A 20,689-nucleotide genomic window follows, 5' to 3' on the forward strand; every position below is an offset into this window, starting at 1 on the left:
GATGTGAGTTGGTTCCTGGAAATCAAGCCAGAGTTGACTGCAGAATATCTGCCAAGTCCTTGCCTGGTGTTGGAAGGAGTCTGGAATTTGCATTAGCCCTCAACCCTGACAAGCATGGAAGCTTTTAATGACATAATGCTGCAACTAAAATTTAACAGCACAGAAGAAATGTGATGGGCTATTTCTGAGCAGTAACATCCATATACTTCAAAATCAGCTACTCCACTGTTAAGGGCAGAAATTATCTGGGATATCTCCAGGATCTGATTCACAGGTAAGGACACAGTCCTCTCTGAACAAAAGATGGAGAGAACGTAGGTGAGCAGGAAGGATAAAAGCTCTTTACTGAGGCTGTGGTTGATAATCTTTCCCCCTTTCACAAGCAACAAGAAACATACTTCAAAAGAGTCATGGGGATCTAATAAACAATTTGAATAATAATAATAATAATAATAATAATAATAATAATAATAATGCCACTGCTGACCCTTGCCCTTTCTCACACATATGTGATCAGAAGGAAAACCTTTCCAAAGGAGAAGTATTTACAACTTTACAACAACATGTGAGCATATCTTGGGTCAGCCCTTATAAATAGCATTTACATATTAAAATAAATATTTTCACATTGCCAAAAAATAGCACAAGGTGTTTTTTTCTTCATTATTTAAAAAAATATGTTACAAAACAATATCATTAATCTTATATTTCTTGCTTATTTCTTTAAAAATTAATAAAAATCATTTTATAAAATAATACAAAAGTAAATTGAGTACAAGATAAGTCCTTTTCTAGCCTGTGTGCTCGGTTTGTACATTATTATGTTACATCGTGAGATGCTGGCCTCCAGGAAGTCATATAATCAGCTATACCTTCATCATTTCTAATTGGACAAAGAATCCAGTGCTTTTCTTTCCCCCCCAAAGCACCTTTTGTTGTCAGTCTCATGGTGTGAAAAGTTCTTGGAAAAGGCAAAAAGTATACAGTCCTTTTAACTCTGGAGAGGGTTCGTGATTTTCTATGCGCTCCCTGCAGACCGTTAGTGAATTATTGCAGACAGAGGTGACGCTTAGCTGAGACTGTCCCCTGAAGTAGAGGTAACATTTCAATCAACTGGTGTTCATTTTATCCTGATAATACTAACTGTGCCAGAGTGTGCGTGCATGACTTGTGCCTGTATGTGTCTGTGTAGATGCTTATGTTATGAAAGTGAGCAAGGAGGGTAGGGAGTTTGAGAGGGGAGCTAAAAGGCTCCTGCTCTATACGCAGTCATGCAGTCCTCCTTAGTGGAAAACTCTCCTAGCTACCACTACTCAGCATCCCCAGCAGTTTACTGGGCTCCAGACCCTGCTGCTGCGCCATCTTCTGCACATCAAACCCCATATGCATGAGAAACTGGATCACGTTCATCTCTTGTCCTGTGTACTGGTCCCGGATGGTAGGGCATGAGGGGTTGCAGTGTGGCCAGGGACAGCTGTCAATCAGATGGACAGGGCAGCCTTTCAGCGGAGCTTTCCCATTCTTGTTGCTGTCGTGGAGGCTGCGGTCCCAGCAGTGCAGGGCGCGGGGTAAAGAGGTCCCTTTCACTTGGATGTCTGTCCAGTGACTGCAGACACAAACCACACAAGTTGCATCATTGTTATTGTTCATGTTCATTAGCGCTTAACCTTTCACACGCTCCAAAATAGAAAGGCTGTGATCAGAAGAACAGCTGCTCAAAATGGGATTCCGTCGACGAGTTTTGCTAGTGGAAGCTTGCAAAAAGTCTTCCACTAATGGGGTTCCTCCCTTCCCAGGTGCCCCACAAAATTGGATTGGGGAAGTTCAGGAGAACCCCCCCCCCCCAGAACAACAAATGGGGAGAGGGATGGGGGGATTGTTCCATCTGGCAAGCTGAAATGCTTGTGCTGATGGAACAATTGCCACAGTGCTACATTGATTTCCTCGCACTGGCCACCAAGAACATGGACCTATGTCACATGCAGGCATTATGCCATCGTGATGTGTCTGCAAGGAAGGGGACAGAGTAAGCTCTTGACACATGCAGCACAGAAATAGTATCGGTGAGAATGTGGGCGTTCTGCAATGCTGCTGAAGTCTCTGCGTCATTCTTTCCAGAATCAAATACGAGATAACACAGGAGCCAACTCACATTGGCTCCTAGAGGGTTAAAGAAGTTCCTCAAGACGTAGGAGCAATTACTTATGCTTATCAGGACCTTTTACCATTTTCTAGTGAGCCTTCCCAAGTGGGTGGCTGGGGAACTGTCTTCCCTGGTGCTCTCTTCGGTACCAAAGCTGTAATCCTAACCCTACTTCCCTGCGAGTACATCCCACTGAATTCAACAGGACTTACTTCTCAGTAGACATGGCTAGGGCTGCACTGTAGCCCCCACAAATAGGAGAAAGTACAAAGCAAGAGGGAGAGTTCATCTCCCCAACCTAGGTACTTACTTGCGTGTGATGATCTCATGAGACAAACAAGCGGGAGCAAAGCTGGCACTGAAGCAGAAAAGAACAAGATATAGAATAGGTGTGATAGGAGCAATGCAAAATATTGATACATTTCCTTCCCAGCAACCCAGTCTTTGGTCATTCCTCACAATACGGCTTTGGGCATCCTTGTGCTTCATTTGTAGGGATAACTGTGACTGGACCTCCAATTATTTTTTGGTGGCTTACCAAACAAACCAGATTCCTAACACAGAATGAATGTAGACAGTAAGTCGAGAATTTATCTGACAACGTGTCTTAGGCTAAGTCCACACTATACCTTTAAAGTGCATTCAAAAAACATTATTTCCCACAAGGAATTCTGGGCACCGTAGTTTACCCCTCACAGAGTTACAATTCCCAGCAGCCCTTAACAAACTACAGTGCCCAGAATTCTTTGAGGCAGGGAAAGGTGATTTAAATGTATAGCGTATATGTAGCCTTATTGTTAGGATATTGGAAGTTCTCAATTTAAAAGCAAAACAAAAACCACACAGTGATCTTAAAAAGAATGTGGTTTCCAGACCACATATTTAGAAGAACATATTGGAAAGTATTTAGGAAAAGAGAAAAGGCAAGACTAACGTCACATCTTTAAGGGTGTTCCTAAGTTCACGACCCAAATTCTGGATGTATAGCCACTGCCCCTCCTGCACTGGCTGGCCAGTCAAATGTACATTGTCCACGGTGAGCTGGGCTTCATCGAAGAGCCACTGTACGATAAACACAGGACCTGCAGCAAGAAGAATTGAGGAAAGGTTTCCCCGTTATCAGGGATGCAAACTTCCATTGGTTTAATCAGCTAAAACTTAAAATGCACAATTTTAGTCAGTGAGACATAAAATTAAGAATACAGTGGTACCCCAGGTTAAGTACTTAATTCGTTCCAGAGTACCGTACTTAACCTGAAACTGTTCTTAACCTGAAGCACCACTTTAGCTAATGGGGCCTCCTGCTGCCAACGCACCGCCAGAGCATGATTTCTGTTCTCATCCTGAAGCAAAGTTCTTAACCTGAAGCACTATTTCTGGGTTAGCGAAGTCTGTAACCTGAAACGTATGTAACCCGCGGTACCACTGTACACTTGCTTATCTTTCAAGGTTATTTTGATTCTGGTGTGTTACTGCAATAGGGAATGGAATCCTTTCTTAATAGTAGGTTTTGTTTATAAAACTAAGTTGTCAGCGTTCCTTCAGCATCTCAAGGAATATCTATTCTGAGTGGTAATATTTATTCAAATCCAACAATTCACTTAGCTATTGCTACTGCTAAGCAACTGGGAGTCAGAAATTCTTCCTGTTAAAAGGCACATGACAACGCATCTTCAATGTGTTGACACTGCTGACCCTTGCTAATACTGATAATGAGGAATCTTCTGAAGCGCATTTCAGATCAGCAAACAGAAAGCAGAAAACTCTCCGTTTCATACTTACATCGCAGTGTGGGATAAATTTTATAGCCAAAGAAACAATTCCATTCCTCTCCCTCTTTAAACTGCATTTTGCAGCGTTCAGGAACAAGTCCGTTCCAATACCTGAAAGATGACATGATAACAAGAGTCAATTACAGAAGCTTGTTCTGCAGCGGAGATCCAAAAAATGTGCAAGTTACAAAAATTACAGACAGCAGAGGGCAGCAAATCATACATTTCAGCAAGAAGAAAATTCTACTTGTCTTACTTTCGTGCCAGATTACTATACAGGGGACACCTTCTACTCAGCCACATTTCATTAATATTATTTCTTTTCCAAATAGAACTTCATCAGCTAAAGGTAATAGATACTTCTTATAATTACAAAAAGAAAGGAAGACTAGGTGTCTCTGCCCAGTCTTGAAAAGGATACTTTAGAATACTTCAGTACCTAATTCCTCTCCTGATGGCTTCTGTAGGGGCGCAGGTTATGGTATCAATGCAGTCTGTTCTACGATACTGTTTATTGTCCAAGAACCATCCAGAGTCTGCAAGGCCACGGACCTGAATCCCAGGATACCCCATCTCTTCCAGCTGCTCGGCTACTCGATCTACATTCAGGAGCACCCCCGTTCCACCAGCACTGCAATGACAGCATCAGTCTTTCAAATGAGACTGTAACACAACCACAGACATATTCAGGATTGCTTACAGAAGGGCCATGACTCTCTAAACACCTGCCATCCACATCTGAATTCATAGGGTGCTCTTCTAGTGTGCCTTTTGTAAATTGTGCTCATTTGCATTTTTTTATTTAACAAAAAATACTGATTGATTGTAATTAAACCTGTAAAATTATATATTGGCTATATTCCAAAGATGCTTCAGACAAATAAAACTGCACAGAACACTATGGCCATTTTGATTTGTTAAGGAATGTGGCAAGATAGGAAGCTACTGAATAAAAGAATTGGGATGGTGCCAATCCTGCCTTAGAGGGTTGCATTATCTTAACAGTGCAATCCTATGCATGCCGCTTGCTCCCATGTAAAAGGGTCAGAATTGCAACCTTAATGCACCTTCCAACTCTAGAATCCCATTTTCTAGCCATTAAAGGAGTGGTGGGTGCTTGGAAAACCTAACCCAGGAGTCAGCAACATTTTTCAGCCATGGGCCGGTCCACCGTCCCTCAGACCACGTGGACTACCGTATTTTTCGCCCCATAAGACGCACTTTTTCCCCTCCAAAAATGAAGGGGAAATGTGCCTGCGTCTTATGGGGCGAATGCAGGCTTTCGCTGAAGCCTGGAGAGCGAGGGGGGTCGGTGCGTACCGACCCCTCTCGCTCTCCAGGCTTCAGGAAGCTCTGCGCAACCCTCGGGAGACCGGCTCGAGGGTTGCGCAGAGCTGCCTGCAATCCCGGGACCAGCGCAGCTCTGCGCGGCCACCGGGAGCCGGGGGAGAAGCTCCGCCCCGCTCCCGGTGGCCGCGCAGAGCTGCCTGCGGTCCTGGGACCAGCGCAGCTCTGCGCTGCCATCCGGAGCGGAGCGCTAAACTCCGCCCCGCTCCCGGTGGCCGTGCAGAGCTGCGTGCGGTCCTGGGACCAGCGCAGCTCTGCCCGGCCACCGGGAGCCGGGGGAGAAGCTCCGCCCCACTCCCGGTGGCCGCGCAGAGCTGCGTGCGGTCCTGGGACCAGCGCAGCTCTGCCCGGCCACCGGGAGCCGGGGGAGAAGCTCCGCCCCACTCCCGGTGGCCCTGCAGAGCTGCGTGCGGTCCTGGGACCAGCGCAGCTCTGCCCGGCCACCGGGAGCCGGGGGAGAAGCTCCGCCCCGCTCCCGGTGGCCGCGCAGAGCTGCGTGCGGTCCTGGGACCAGCGCAGCTCTGCCCGGCCACCGGGAGCCGGGGGAGAAGCTCCGCCCCACTCCCGGTGGCCGCGCAGAGCTGCGTGCGGTCCTGGGACCAGCGCAGCTCTGCCCGGCCACCGGGAGCCGGGGGAGAAGCTCCGCCCCACTCCCGGTGGCCGCGCAGAGCTGCCTGCCGTCGCGGGACCAGCGCAGCTCTGCCCGGCCACCGGGAGCCGGGGGAGAAGCTCCGCCCCGCTCCCGGTGGCCCTGCAGAGCTGCGTGCGGTCCTGGGACCAGCGCAGCTCTGCCCGGCCACCGGGAGCCGGGGGAGAAGCTCCGCCCCACTCCCGGTGGCCGCGCAGAGCTGCGTGCGGTCCTGGGACCAGCGCAGCTCTGCCCGGCCACCGGGAGCCGGGGGAGAAGCTCCGCCCCACTCCCGGTGGCCGCGCAGAGCTGCGTGCGGTCCTGGGACCAGCGCAGCTCTGCGCCGCCATCCCGAGCGGGGCGCTAAGTCCCGCCCCGCTCGGGATGGCGGCACAGAGCTGCCTGCTGTCGCGGGACTGCAGGCAGGTCTACGCCGCCATCCTGAGCGGGGCGCTAAGTCCCGCCCCGCTCGGGATGGCGGCATAGAGCTGCCCTCCCCATCGCCAGCCCCACAAGCTCGGGGGACAGCGGGGAGGCAGAGCGTGCCTTCCCACTGTTCCCCGACCTGGTTCTTCCAGCCCCGCACCTGGGGGGGGGAATAAAATTTTTTTTCTTTATTTCCCCCCCCAAAAAACTAGGTGCGTCTTATGGGCCGGAGCGTCTTATGGGGCGCAAAATACGGTATATTTTGGGGAAAAAAATATGAACAAATTCCTATGCCCCCCAAATAACCCAGAGATGCATTTTTAATAAAAGCACACATTCTACTCATGTAAAAACACCAGGCAGGCCCCCCAAATAACCCAGAGAGTCTACTAATTTAAAAACACGCTGATTCCTGGACCGTCCGTGGGCCAGATTCAGAAGGTGACTGGGCCGGATCCATTCCCCGGGCCTTAGGCTGCCTACCCCTGACCTAACCTAACAAGATGACTTCTTGGAAGAGACAGTGGCTGCTTGTGGGATCTACTTTGGATTTCAATAAAATCCTGCTATCACTGGAGACAGGTGCAAAAGATACTCACTTGGACATTTTGTCACTGAACTGCTTATGAGTACAAGATTCTATCCTAGGTATCATAACTGATCTGGGCTCACAGTTCCCCCATATAAAAATCCGTTGCTGGTTCTCCCAAGTTTTATTTCAGCATTCTAATTTGATGGGGGAAGGGGGCGGCTCATTTGGTGATTGCTACTGTTAAACAATTGAAAGTCTAAAATCCTTGCTGATCTACTGCCATTCAACCCAGAGATCTACCACTTTAAGCTAGTGAGCTGTATCACCTGCTGGAAGGTTAATTTGAGGAGAATAAACTCAAGCACCTTGACATCAAAATATTCCACTACCCAAATGTAATAACCTGTTCAGATACCCACCCCCCCCAGTATTACGGCATCGGTTGTGGATATTACTGGACTCTCACACAGAAGTCTCCCTTCTTCCTCACCCAAAAGTGCTGCTACTGTTCAAGAAGCATATTGAAATGCATCTTCTAACACCACAAAGTAGGACAATCACAAATATGCAGAAATCAAGATAATGGTAGCCTTTGTTAACTTCAGCACTTTTTTCCATCAAGAGGGCAAGGGGGCCTGTGGTATAAAAGTCATGCCCATCACCAACAAGTCAATCGGCAATCTCCCCCCCCCCACACGCACACACACATACACTTTCTAGACAGTCCTTGTATACACGCACCTGCTTCCTGCTAGTAGGAGGACTTTGGCATTCCCAAGACCTTTTCCCACCAACTCTTTTACAACCTCTTGAATGATAAGGGCACCCATGAAGACAAATTCATCTGTGGGGAGGAGGAAAAGAAAAAAAGTTCACAGTAAACAAAATTGCTTAAGCTGCAGTTTAGTTAAAACATTTTCCCATTCCTCTCCACTGAAGGCTTGTGGCTTATATGAATTGGAAGAACAGACAACATCTTTATTGAGTCTCAGACTAGGACCTGGGAGAGCAGGTCACCACTCAGACATGAAGCTCCCTGGGTAACCTTGGGCCACGCAGTATCTCTCAGCCTAACCTTGTTGCAAGGATGAAATGGAGTGGGGAGAACTGTGGGTGCTGCCTTGAACTCCTTGAAGGGGAGGCAGAATTTAAATGTACAGTGGTACCTCGCAAGACGAAAAACGCGCAAGACGAAAAAGTTTTCCGTTTTTTGAGTCGTTCCGCAAGACGAATTTCCCTATGGGCTTGCTTCCCAAGACGAAACATCTTGCGAGTTCTTGCGAGTTTGTTTCCTTTTTCTTAAAGCCGCTAAGCCGTTAATAGCCGCTAAGCCGTTAATAGCCGCTAAGCCGCTAATAGCCATGCTTCGCAAGACGAAAAAACCGCAAGACGAAGAGACTCGCGGAACAGATTAATTTCGTCTTGCGAAGCACCACTGTAATTAAATTTTGTTTTTAAAAATAGCTCTGTTGCAAACAAAATTCTGTGGGAACCTGGCTGGTGCTTGTGGGTCTAGCCAGTACCTCAGGTGTACTGAGAGGAATTAACAAAGTGCCACAGCAATTGTTCCATCAGCATGAGCATTTCAGCTTCCCAGACAGAACCATTTCCCCCTCTCTTTCTCTTGCAAACTGTCCCGGCTTGCCCTTCCGATACGTCTCCGCCAAGGCAATTTCGTGGGAGAGAGGAAAGTCCCACTTCACAAGCAGAGGCTCTTGTGTGGGTTTCTGCTAGCAGAACTCAGTATCTTTCGTTACCTGATGTCTCAGCCCTAAAATCACTAGAACGTAATTTTGCACAAGGTTCTATCTCCCATCTCTGAAATGCTACCACCTCTAGGCAAAAGACAGAACAGCAGCTCAACAACCTTCCACAACATAAGAAGTAAAGATCCATTATTATTGGTTTTTGATTTACCTATGTGGTGAAAGCTTACGCCATAGGGGAACTGTCAAGTTTTTAATGTATCAGAAATCCCTTTGTTGTCTTTAAGGCAAAGAGAAAAGATACACACACAGCCTAAAACGGTGGCAACCAATCCTGGCTCTCTGAAGTTACACAAGGCCAGTGGAAGAACTAGATGCGCCTGCAGTTCAAATTTATAGCTACCATGGAGCTCACCTGAGGACCAATGCTACAAGATCAGCAGCGTAAGGGGGGAAAAACAATATCCTTTGTTCCTGAAGTATTTCAAGAAACTCTTTCTTAAGGAAATACAGATAAGGCAGTTGAATCTGCTCACCCTCTCAATACTGGTGGCTCAAATAACTTCCTCTATCGATGTCTCTGAAGTCAAGGCAGTAGATCTGCTCAACCCACTTCAAAAATGCTGACTGACTGAAATAGTCTGTTGGAATAAAGGATATTGTTTTTTTTTCTTCTCTTCTCTGTCCTTTTTTATGTCAGAAATGCTTCATTGAACCAGATGTTAATCTTGTACTGTTATCAGAGGCAGGATTGTGAAATGTTAAGTATTCTCATGCAGGACCATTATGTTGCGATACATTATTAGTAGGGTAAAAGAGACAGCACCCCTGTGCCTCTAAACCAGTGTTTCCCAACCGCTGGGCCATATGGCCTCCTGGGCCCCTCCCAGGATAGTCTACAGGGGCCACAGGTGAAAAATGTGTAAAGGAGGGGCACAGCACAAGGCTAGGGGGCCACAGTAGGAAGTGAGAAATAAAGAATTTTTTATTAATCCTGATTGGCTAGCTATCCGCTTGGCCAATCATAAGCAGGTCAGGTAAGTACGGTGGTGGGGTAGAAATGGGTAAGTCTGGGCATTGCCAGAACTGCTTGTTGCTGTTGCCAGTGCTGGGCCAGACTCTGCGAGGTGCAGGATGCAATCCACCCCAGCGTCTAGCCGGATCGGGGCCTTTGGATGTTGCCTAGGGGTGCAGGGCCCGTCAGCAGTGTTAGCCCGGCTCTGCAAGGCATGGGGTGAAATCCATCCCAGCGCCTAGCCAAGTGGGATCATCTGGTGCTGCTGACTAAAGGTAAAGGCAAAGGGACCCCTGACCATTAGGTCCAGTCATGGCCAACTCTGGGGTTGCGGAGCTCATTTTGCTTTATTGGCTGAGGGAGCTGGCATACAGCTTCTGGGTCATGTGGCCAGCATGACTAAGCCACTTCTGGTGAATCAGAGCAGCACATGGAAACACCGTTTACCTTTCTGCCGGAGCGGTACCTATTTATCTACTTGCACTTTGATGTGTTTTCGAACTGCTAGGTTGGCAGGAGCAGGGACCGAACGACAGGAACTCACCCCGTTGCAGGGATTCGAACCGCCGACGTTCTGATTGGCAAGTCCTAGGCTCTGTGGTTTAACCCACAGCACCACCCATATCCGTGCTGCTGACTAGCATCTAGTAAATAACTAAGTGTCTACTCAGAAAAAAACCGCACTGAGTTCAGTGGGCCTTCCACCCAGGTAAGGGTGTGTGGGACTATAGTGTTTTATCTAGGCAGCCAGAGCTCCTCCAGGTGACAAGATCTTTTTGCACCAGATCAGTGAGGACCACTTGCTTTTTAAAATTCTCCCATATATATATATAGAACTCCCCGTGCACCTTTTGGACTATCTTTAGGTTTCCCCTTCTGTGTCAGATGACTGAGGTCAAATAAATGTTGTTTACTTTTTATAACACACGGAAGATGGATCTCCTTTGGGAGGTTCTGAACTGTCCTTCCTTGGAGGTTTCTAAGCAGAGGTTGGGTGGCCATCTGTCATGGATGCTTTAGCTGAGTTTCCTACGTTGCAGGGGGTTGCACTAGAAAGATGGGGTCCCTTCTAGCTCCATGACACTATGTTTTTCTGCTTCAACAATATTTCATTATGTTCCTATCATTTTATGTACCGGTAATTGTATTTTGTATAAATCATAAATAATGCATATTCTATTTACAAACAAAACATTTAAATAGCTACCTTTCTACTGGTAGGATGGAGGGGGGCATGGGCGTAGCCAGGGTTTAAGCTGGGGGAGAGAACCTTAGATTTGTAATGATTTTTACTTATTTGGGGGGGGGCAGCTGCCCCCTGCCCCCCCTCCTTGGCTACACCAGAGGGGGGCACAGGAAGGAAACAGGATTGGAAATGGGCCACGGTCGGAAAAAGGTTGGGAAACACTGCTCTAAACAACCTTGTAGAAGAGGGAATTTCAGCAGGTGGACCTTGTCATGCCAGCTTCTGAAGCTCCCTCTCCTGCAAGGGTATCCAAAGTTCATGAGGGAGCCCTATCTTTTTACCAGAGGCACCCGAGAAGCCAAGGTATCAGCAGTTGCCACCGAGAGGAAAACAGTCATCCTGAAGAGACCAGTGAATTAATGAGAGGAAAGGACTATAATAGGATTCAGATTTGAACTGCTGCAGCTGTGGGGAAACCATTGCCCTTCCAGATGTTGCTTAACTGCTGCTCCCATTATCCATGGCCATTGACTGCGCTTGCAGGAGCTGATGGGAGTTGCAGATTAGTAACATCTGAAGAGTCAAAGCTTCCCCAAACTTGACCTACTGAGCCAACGATGCTGGTAGCCCCAAACTTTTGAACTGCATTTAGGTCAACATCTATCAAAATAAAGTTTTCTTCTGGCCTCTCTGTGTCATTTTTTTGTGATAGGTTTAGGTGATCAAGTCCCTCAAGCCCATCCTTGGGAGCATTCATGATTCAGTCTGTGAATCCTGGCATTGTTTAGTTCTTCCCTACCAAATCCTGGCTGCTGCGGGGGGGAGTGGGGGACATTTAGCTAAACAGACTGGCTGGGCCTCAGACATTCAGGATGCAGCTATTCCCTTCAGGCTACTGCTGCGTGATGGGGCTCTGAACCATGACAAAGCAGAGTTAGCAAGCGGATGTTTTATCCGGAGAATATTTATTATTCCTTCCTGCCCATTGGCAAGAACCATTTCTTCATTTGCATAACTGTAGAGAAGTTGGGCCATATCCCCTTTAATGCATAATGTCTGTCTGGCAGCAGGAGCCTATCAGAAGCACTCACTTTTCTCAATCCTGGCAGAGGCTCCGCTCCAGACATCGCTTGAGCAATAGGGGATGAAACTGCAAGAGACAAGAGATATGTGAGCGCCATTATTCCTCTGACATGCAGGGAGGGGTGAAGCAGGGGTCAGGCAAATTAAACCCAAAGGGAGTCGGAAAGAGAGCAATTTCATGCCCATTCAAATCTCATGGTACCAGCTGGATACTCCCAGAAAGAACTCACTCAAGGAGCACTGTGTTTGTTTAACGGACATTAACAGTGTGTTTTACACTTTGCAAAGCAGGCACATATCCCTGTGTACCACTGTCATGATAAAGGCATAAAGCCTGAAAAGGAAACACACATGCCCAAATGCAGATATATGTCACAGCCTGCAGCTTGGTGCATGTCCACAGCACGCATGGAGACATGTGCCAGCCCCTTACATACTGCCAGTGTTTGCTATGGCAACCATGTCATACTTTTAAGTAGTCCCAAACCCTTATCTGCCCGCCATGTTCCTACATCGATGAAGAAGCTTTTGGGGGTATTCTTGTTTTCTCCATCTAGTTTCTCTTCCCGAATATAATGCAAATGAAGGCATGGTAGCATCTTTGCTCCACCCAGTACCTCCTGTGTCTACCACTAGGGTTGGGACTGTGAGACACATCAGCACCAGCCACCCAGTGAAGACTTCCTGGACTATGTAGAACTCTAGCTGCTTCAATAGCCAGGAGATTTGACTATATAGGATGGCATTTGCTGGAACATCGGAGAACAAAGGGATGGTGGGCTTTTTGCTTTGCTGTAGTGACATTTGTATCACCATCTCTTTCACTGTGTTTGAAATATATTGTAAGCCACCTTGAAAACTTTGGTTAGTAGATGGGGTACAAATACCCTCAAATAAACAAACTGAAGTTGTCAATTATGCTATCCTACCCATTTTGACATTTTACAGCCACAAAGGACTTTGATTCCAGTCCCTGTATATTGCTTGCTTCATCACATCCGTTGTGTTCCTCCCAATTCACACAATCATTCCCCTACTTACACCATGTTTGCATTCCACCAGTGTGGATTTTCCTCTGGTTGCGATGACAGAATACCAGTTCCTGTAGATGGGAGAATAAAAATATATTAAAAAAGAAAAACATCTGTCAGATATCAAAGCAGCAATGTGTGGAGAACATTTGAAAGTAACAGAATAGCAAAAGATCCTAAAGAGGCAAGGACTTTGTATACGTATCTCCAAGGACAGGCCTTTAGTCTGGCCCATGTCTTATGTATGTGGGTCTCAGCATTTGCAATAATAAAATGCAGACAATAAATCATTTCCTAGTTTCTCAGAATCTAAAAGAATACAGTGTATCCAATAAATCATCCCCTAATGTATCCATGTTTGTGCCATTAAAGGAATAGAGAAGAGGAAGGGAATCAAGAAAGAGAGGCTGAGGGAAAATGATACAAATTATACACTTCCCAAACTGAAACTCTAAAATTTCAAATAAGAAGCCAATTCCTACTCCAGGCAAATAAGCAGATGCATCATAGAGTTGGACATTTCACTAGAGTATGAAGTACACAAGAATTAAAGATCTAGGATCCCTATCTTCTTTCCAAATCTCTCCACCCAAAGAGACAACAGAATTATACAGAATTTTTTTAAGAACAGGAACGGGAACTTTTTATCCTCTGGAAATTGTTGAACTACAATGCTTATCAGCCTGGATAGCTCAGCTGGTTAGAGTGTGGTGCTGATAGTGCCAAGGTTGCAGGTTCGATCCCCGTATGGGACAGCTGCATATTCCTGAATTGCAGGAGGTTGGACCGGATGATCCTCAGAGTCCCTTACAATTCTATGATTCTATGCAGCCTTTCTCAACCTTGGGTCCCCAGATGTTTTTGGCCTACAACTCCCATCATCCCTGACCACTGGTCCTGTGAGCTAGGGATCATGGGAGTTGTAGGCCAAAAACATATGGGGACCCAAGGTTGAGAATTGTGCATCAGATAATCCCTGTCCATTGGCCTTGCTGGTTGGGGCTGATGGGAAATTGGAGTTCCACACATCTGGAAGATAACAGGATGTGGAAGACTGAATTAGGCAGTGAGGTCCCAACACCAACCGTAAGTGCTGGCCAAAAACCAATACTCATAGCTGTCAATGTTTCTCTTTTTTTAAAGGGAAATTCCCTTAATTCTGAATAGGATTCTTTGCAAGAAAATGGAAAAGTTGACAGCTATGCCAATACCTGATCCCAGCCCCCATGGCTGCCAGCTGTTTTTCTGAACTAGTACTTATTCCTGTGATGATGTAAATGTGCTAAGCAAGGAAAATAACGGACGGCTTTAGCCTTCCTGTGTGTCTGCTCACAATGTGGCATCTACTTCATCCTCCCTGAATGGATGTTTGTGTTTCCTGGAGCCATAGAGATGAATGCAGTCTTGAACAAGCCTCTGGTAGAATTTGCTTAACAGGTCTCTCTGCATATCTTGAAGATTTATTACTTATTTATGAGATTTACAACTCATTGCAATCCCTACAGGCAACTGATGAAGGAGTCACTATCATCGCTGCCCACTTTACTGAAGGCACGGACACAGAAAGTGTTCATGGGTCGCTATTCCCAGGTGTGCTCTTCCCCCAGGTGTCCAATACACTTCCAATAAGGTGGCTTTTCACCATTAAAAATAATGATAACTATTTATAAAAGGACAATACAGAGGAAAACAGAAAGAATCAAAACTAAAAGAGGGGGAGAAAACTGATGCAGGACTTAAAAAGAAAAAAGAAATTATCTTCAGTTCTCATTCACATTGTTTGAATATGTGCTGCCCTGCTGTCAGATGCAATATAAATTAGCATTCCTGATTTCTAGAAACAGTTTAAGTCCATTTTTACAACGATTTGAATTTTTAATGCCATTTCCCACACAGAGGTATCCAAGCCAAGAATAGGAAGACAATGAAAGGAACACTTATCAAAGCATCACCGTAAAAGCCTACTAAAAAATTATTTCAAAATGCGACATAGCAGTCCAGATAAAACACTTCATTTCAATAATACTCACACTGTAACAACATCTCATTACAATATGTTAACTGCCCTTATATCAGGTCTGGGCAGCATACCCTCCGATAAGTGCACCCTCAGATCTGCAAAGAAAGCTCTGTTCCATGATCTTTCCTTAAGTGTAGATAAGTCAGCAATGCTAGGGCACAGGGCTGGACTTTCTCCACAGTGGCAACTGCACCATGAAGTGTCTCCTGTGTTTGATTTAAAATGGCATTATGGAATGCTGCTTCACTGCTGTCATGGTTTTGACTTAATGGAGCAGGAAGGCACTCTAGTAAAATAAAACATAGAAAGTAGAAGCAATATATAATTAATAGAGTAAATCCCAGGTTGGTGAGAATAAAGAATTTACCAGTTCTGGTAGTGGGCCACTCCTTGGAGCTCATAAGTCTCCTCATTGTTTCATACCGGGTGTTGCAGTTCTCTCTGTTGAAGCAGTACCAGCCTCCTGATTCAGAAAAGAAACAAAGCAAGAATCGGATAGTGTCCATTTCTTCCTGTTTCACTTATTACATCTTTTTAGACTGTAGTTTGCATAAGAAACTATTAGTGTCATTAAATTAATTGAAGGAATTGATTTTTTTACTCATCCTAGGTCCACAGAGTAGGGTTTATAATGCAGAGGGATTTTTAAAAAGCATAATAACACTTACATAATATCCAGCATAATGTGATAGTGGGATCCTGTTGTGACTTTAAGACTGTGATACTATGCTTGCTTCCCTCCAAGAAACCCAACTGAACACAGTGTTCCTTACTTATGAGTAAGCATGCGCAGGATTGCATTGCACAGTGCTATCTCTGAATATAGTGTAATTTAAAAGCAGTATGTGCTGTAAAATAAAAAGCCACTTACAGCATAAGGCTGTTCAAAAGGTAGGTTGCCATCATTTCCAAAGCATGATCTGCTCCTATGAACATTTTGCTAACTTCCACAAGCCTTTTCAGAAACATCTAACTTCCCTGACAATTAATCTGATGCCTTCCGGTTTTAGATCTAGCCAAACTTATACTTAATCTTCTGAGGAGCCTGAAAAGGCACGTCCAACCTTTCAACCAGGCCTGGATTTGCACTATTATGCAGAAGCACCCAAAAATGCTTGTTTCTCTATGTGGATCCATCTACCTCACATGTGTTTAGTACCAATTACCCAAAGAACACTACTTCTGTAAACTGCAGAGAATTCTGTGGCTGAGATGTTTGCATGGTCCAAAGCATGCAAAACGTTTGTTTATTTTAGTAACAAACACTGTAGCAAGAAGTAATTATGTTAATAATGATAAATCTTAGTCACAGTTTCATATGGTCACTTGCAAAATTTCCAAAACACTGTTTCTTGGAGCACAGTACCATCGAATAAAATGGGACATTTCCAAACAGATGATGAGTTCAGGACCGGAATATAAGTACCAGTTAATTTATTTCATATTACGCAGAAGAAAATTAGAGAAAACAGAATATATGTGTAGACCAAAATCTGTTTGGAGACTTAGTGCATGTATGCATTGAAACCTAGGAAATACAACGCCAAAAGTAACATTGCAAGCAAACAACAGCAAGAAGTAGATTGACTAAGTAGCTTTGATTAAAGTTTGGTGAGTATTAGGCTGCCAGCAAACCTCCAGGTGGCATGGCATATGAAACCGTAAAAAGGGGGAAAGGATGGAGACATTGGTTATAGTGAAGGCAGCCAGCACTCGCTGTAAGTCTTTGAAGAAAGCAGCTGGGAAGCTCTTCCGCCATCCCTCGACTTTTTACAAAAAGAGCCTAAAATGATTGAACTTTGCTTAAATAAATTAAAAGAAAACTCAAGCTCACCTTCCAGGAAAAGCAGCCACCTTCTACTGCCTTTCGATTCTTTGAGGTAGTAGCTAAAATAAAAACAAACAGAAGGCAGCGTGAACTTAATTAGGGAGACTGGCTCACTCAGCCACAAGCCCTTTGATACACCAACTCATTATAATATCAAGAGGGTTACATAAAATACTTGGTTAAAGAACAAGAGAAAGAAACAGGACGGCTGTCAGAGGAGCTCCAAACGAAGTCTGATCAAAGGGCCTTCTCGGGGATCCTGAGCCAGGCTTTCATCTTGCTCCAAAATAAATGCATTAAACAAATTCCTAGCATTCCTAAGTATTTCCAGGCAGGAAAGAGTTATTCCACCTGTTACTGGCTGCGTTCTTAGCAAAGGCCACATGGTGGAAGCAGAGCTTGAACACTAGGAAGGATTGTTTCAGCACTTTTGAAGTACTAAGGAGCAGAGAGGGACCAGCAAATGGTATTAATAGTAAACAGTCGTGTGCGTGCTCTGTCAAGCATCCCCTCGGCAGAAATGGTGCTTTGCAAAGAAGCGGGTGATGTTATCCATGTTTGCTCAGCACATACACAGAGCGTCTGCGTGGAGCTAGTTTGAGAACTCACAGAGTTCTTGTTTCAGAAAGCAGCTCCTACTAGAGGGGCTGTGGTAGCTGAACTGAGATCTAAAAGAAACAGGGGCACCGCAGAGCTTCAATGACTATTCTACAGAGTTCCAAGGAACTATACTGCTGGGAGATAACTTTTTTTATCTGCTCTGCTTTGCAAAGTCCCTGATTTCTGGACTAGAGCATATTCCTCGGAATAAGGGAGAGCTACTAACTTGAGACTACAGTATAAGGAAATCTAGTAAATACAAGGAACTAAAGTGATGAGGGAGAATAAGAAAAAAATATTGGTGCATTCAGAAACGTCTTCTCTTCCTACTACCCACTTCTACAGGGGTCTTTTGCTCTGTCTGCCCTCAGGCACAGGTTTAAGAGTAAGTTCATCTCTTAGTGGTATGAACTTGAGAAAAGAAAAACTGTTGGGCACGGAACGGGAGACCCAAAAGCACACGCCGATGGAAGTGGCTATGGGTTTGTGTGCACAAATAAAGAGAGAGCAAAGCAGCAGAGAGGATGGAGAAGGGCTCTATTTTCTGAGAAGTTTCTTCGCTTCCTGCTAAGCACAGGAGCCACGAAGATAGGCTAAGGGGAGGTGCCTGAAGGGCCAGGGACGAAGCAAGGAGATCGCAGAAGGGTCAGGCATGGAATGTGCACTCACCCGGCGGGGCTGCCGTCGTTGCAGGTGACCGAGCTGTTGAGCAGCATGTGCAGCCTCAGCTCCTGGTGCAGATTCTGCGCCGAGCAAGGGTACAGCGACTGCGCCAGGCTCTTGATCTGAGCCATGAAACTGTCCATGTTGCCCTCCACAGCGGTAAAGTCCAATGGGAAGCTCTCCACCGGCTGCCCAGCCGCCTCGCTCCGCTCCCGAGCCGCTGCTGGTTGTTGTTGCTGCTGCTGCTGCTGCTGCCCACGCCGCCTCCAGCTTTTCCTGCCCTCCCCGCCGGGGCCCCAGTGCAGCAGCCCCAAGAGCAGCAGCATCTGCACGGCCCCTCTGCCCATGGCGACGCGGAGCCACCTGTTGGGAAGGAGGAGAGGGAGCCGGTGAGCGCAGCCCGCCGCTTTGCTGGACGGCCGATCGGCGCTCGCTCGCCTGGCCTCGGGCTGCTGCTGCTGCGACGGCAGAGGCAGCGGAGGGGTGCGCGCTCTGCCCCTGGCGGCGCTTGGCGGGCGGCGCTTGGCGGGCTTTCGGTTGGGGGGCTTCGGCCTGTGCCTGCTCCTCGCCTCGCCTCGCCGAGGGTCTGGCAGCTCTGGACCCGTCTCCCTGGCTCCAAAGAGCGGCAAGCAAAGCGGCGTGGGGAGCGGGAGCCGGTGCTCGGGGCCCGCGCTGTCCGGGGTCTGCGGCGGGGCTGGAGGGCGCGCGGCTTTTCTTGGTGCACGGACTCGCCGCCTCGTCCCAAACCACAAACATGACAAGAGGGGCACGGAGTGCACGGGGAGCCCGCCGGGGGCGCCGCCAGCCCCGGCGCCGCGTGGGGCGGCGGCAGCAGCCGGCCAGTCCCCGCCCCCTCCTCTCCGCCCCCACCCCACCCCACCGCACGAGGAGGACCAGAAACGGGGGGCGGAGGGGTGGGGAGCGTTCCGAGGCTTGACTTTCATTTCCCAGCCGACAGACGTCGCTCCGCCCCCCCCCCGCAACTTCCCCTCCCGTCCCGTCTGAAGAGACGCCCGGCGAGTGCCAAAAACACCTTCGCCACCTCCCGCCCAGCATCGCGGGGCGCCGCTCCAAGGGGCTGGCTGCCGCCGAGGATGGAGGAGGAATAAGGCAAGCGGAGCTTTGAAGTCCTCCCCTCCGTCCGCCTCTCCCCCCCTCCATCCTCCTGCGAGGCCCCCCCGCGCCCCAGCTGCGGTGTGCGTACAGGGATGAAAAGACTGGCTGCCTCTTGTTCGCTGCAGGCGGGGGGGCTGTGCTGTGGTATTGGAGGGGGGGCCCCGCCGAGGCAGAACAAGGAGCCCTCGCGGCCTGGGGCATTGCCACTGGGGCTGGACGCCCACAACCCACCCCTTCGCCTGAGGATACCCCGTCCAGCGGGGATCCGGCTCTGAGCCCCCCCCCAGCACTGGGGGGACTCCCCACACAGATCGGGCTCCCCAGCGCTGTGTGGCCTGCTCGCTTCCTTTCCCGGGGTCCCCCAGCCACGTGCTGCGCCAGGCGGCCCGGTCGGCTTTCACGTGCTACCGTGTTCGTGAGGAGGAGCGAGCAAAACTTTGCTCGCGTGAACCACGGAAGGAGAGTAGGGGCTGGGAACGGGTGGCCGTCCAGGCCCAGCAGCTTCCAGGACTCCCTTCCCCAACACGAGGGCACAAGAAGCGGCCTACTGGGGTTAGATGAGTGTCCCTATAGAGTCCCACAGCTTTCCCCGCCCGCGCCTTCCAGCAATAGCGAACTGGAGGCCTCTTTCTAGGCCCAGCCCGCCTTCCTTGTTTGTCCTTGTATCTGGTGTTCAGAGCAAGGTTTCTCATGCTACTGGCATTCAGAAGTATTTGCCTCAGAACATGCAGGTTTCCTTGGGCTTATGGCTAATAATCTGCCCCCTAAGAAAGCCGCTGTGGTGCACGGATTAAAATGTTGCACTAGGGCCTGGGAGACCAAGCTTCAAATCCCCACTCAGCCAAGAAGCTCACTGCCTGATCTCGGGCCAGTCGCAGCCTGCCAGACTGGCCTACCTCACAGAGTTGCTGTGAGGATGAGGAGGGAGAGAATAGTGTCAGGAAAAAGGGGGGATATAAAAGTAACATTAATAAATAAGAGCTGTTGGTGACGGCTAAACTCCCTGACCTGGAAGGGAGTCCTCTAAGCTCTGCTAAAGACTCGTTCGTGTCTCAAGTGCTGGATTGCTGGACAGGCAGCCTACTTGTTTAAGGAGCCAGGCCTAGGCTGTCCCTGATGCTGGAGAGTGGAGCTGTTCAAATGCTGGCGCTTATGAAGAACTGCAGGTCTGGGTTTGGAGAAGCAGGATGGAATAAGTCTGTTTAACATTATATGTGGGTGTTGCTAACTGATATCCACTTAGATATATTTTATTTTTATGGGTTCTTGTCAATCAGTTGTTTGCTGAAATGTGCACATATTTTCATATTGGTAAAAGGAATAGATCTGAAGCAGAAGCATCTTTTAGGTTGATGGAGAAGTGAATTTTAGTAGAAGCATTGCCTTCTGTGCACGGGGAAAGGGAGGGAACGTCTTAGAAGACAGCATTTGCTATCTGCAGTTTTTATAAATACTTGTATTGACAATACTTTTTTTCAGAAACCGGTCTACCCAATTCATCAGAGTCAATCAATCAATATTTTTAGTCATTCAAAAGACTTTCACTTGATCAATCTGACTAATATATTAAGGCTGCAATTATCCTCTGCTTGA

At 47.5% G+C, this 20,689-nt stretch overlaps 1 protein-coding gene across 1 annotated transcript; it reads right to left on the bottom strand.

Moving 5' to 3' along the window:
- Window positions 1-319: 319 nt before the first annotated feature.
- On the bottom strand, window positions 320-18,834 carry NOTUM (notum, palmitoleoyl-protein carboxylesterase). The gene is made up of 11 exons (XM_083487021.1): window positions 17,987-18,834; window positions 16,724-16,776; window positions 15,257-15,352; window positions 12,880-12,940; window positions 11,847-11,905; window positions 7,590-7,692; window positions 4,355-4,546; window positions 3,926-4,026; window positions 3,078-3,225; window positions 2,454-2,501; window positions 320-1,606 (listed from the first exon to the last, which is right to left on the bottom strand). The coding sequence occupies exons 1-11, from the start codon at window positions 18,325-18,327 to the stop codon at window positions 1,300-1,302; spliced, it is 1,509 nt and encodes a 502-aa protein (XP_083343147.1). The 5' UTR covers window positions 18,328-18,834; the 3' UTR covers window positions 320-1,299.
- Window positions 18,835-20,689: the final 1,855 nt, after the last annotated feature.

This window comes from Podarcis liolepis, assembly GCF_965112155.1.
Source record: "Podarcis liolepis genome assembly, chromosome: 2".
Lineage (NCBI taxonomy): Eukaryota > Metazoa > Chordata > Lepidosauria > Squamata > Lacertidae > Podarcis > Podarcis liolepis.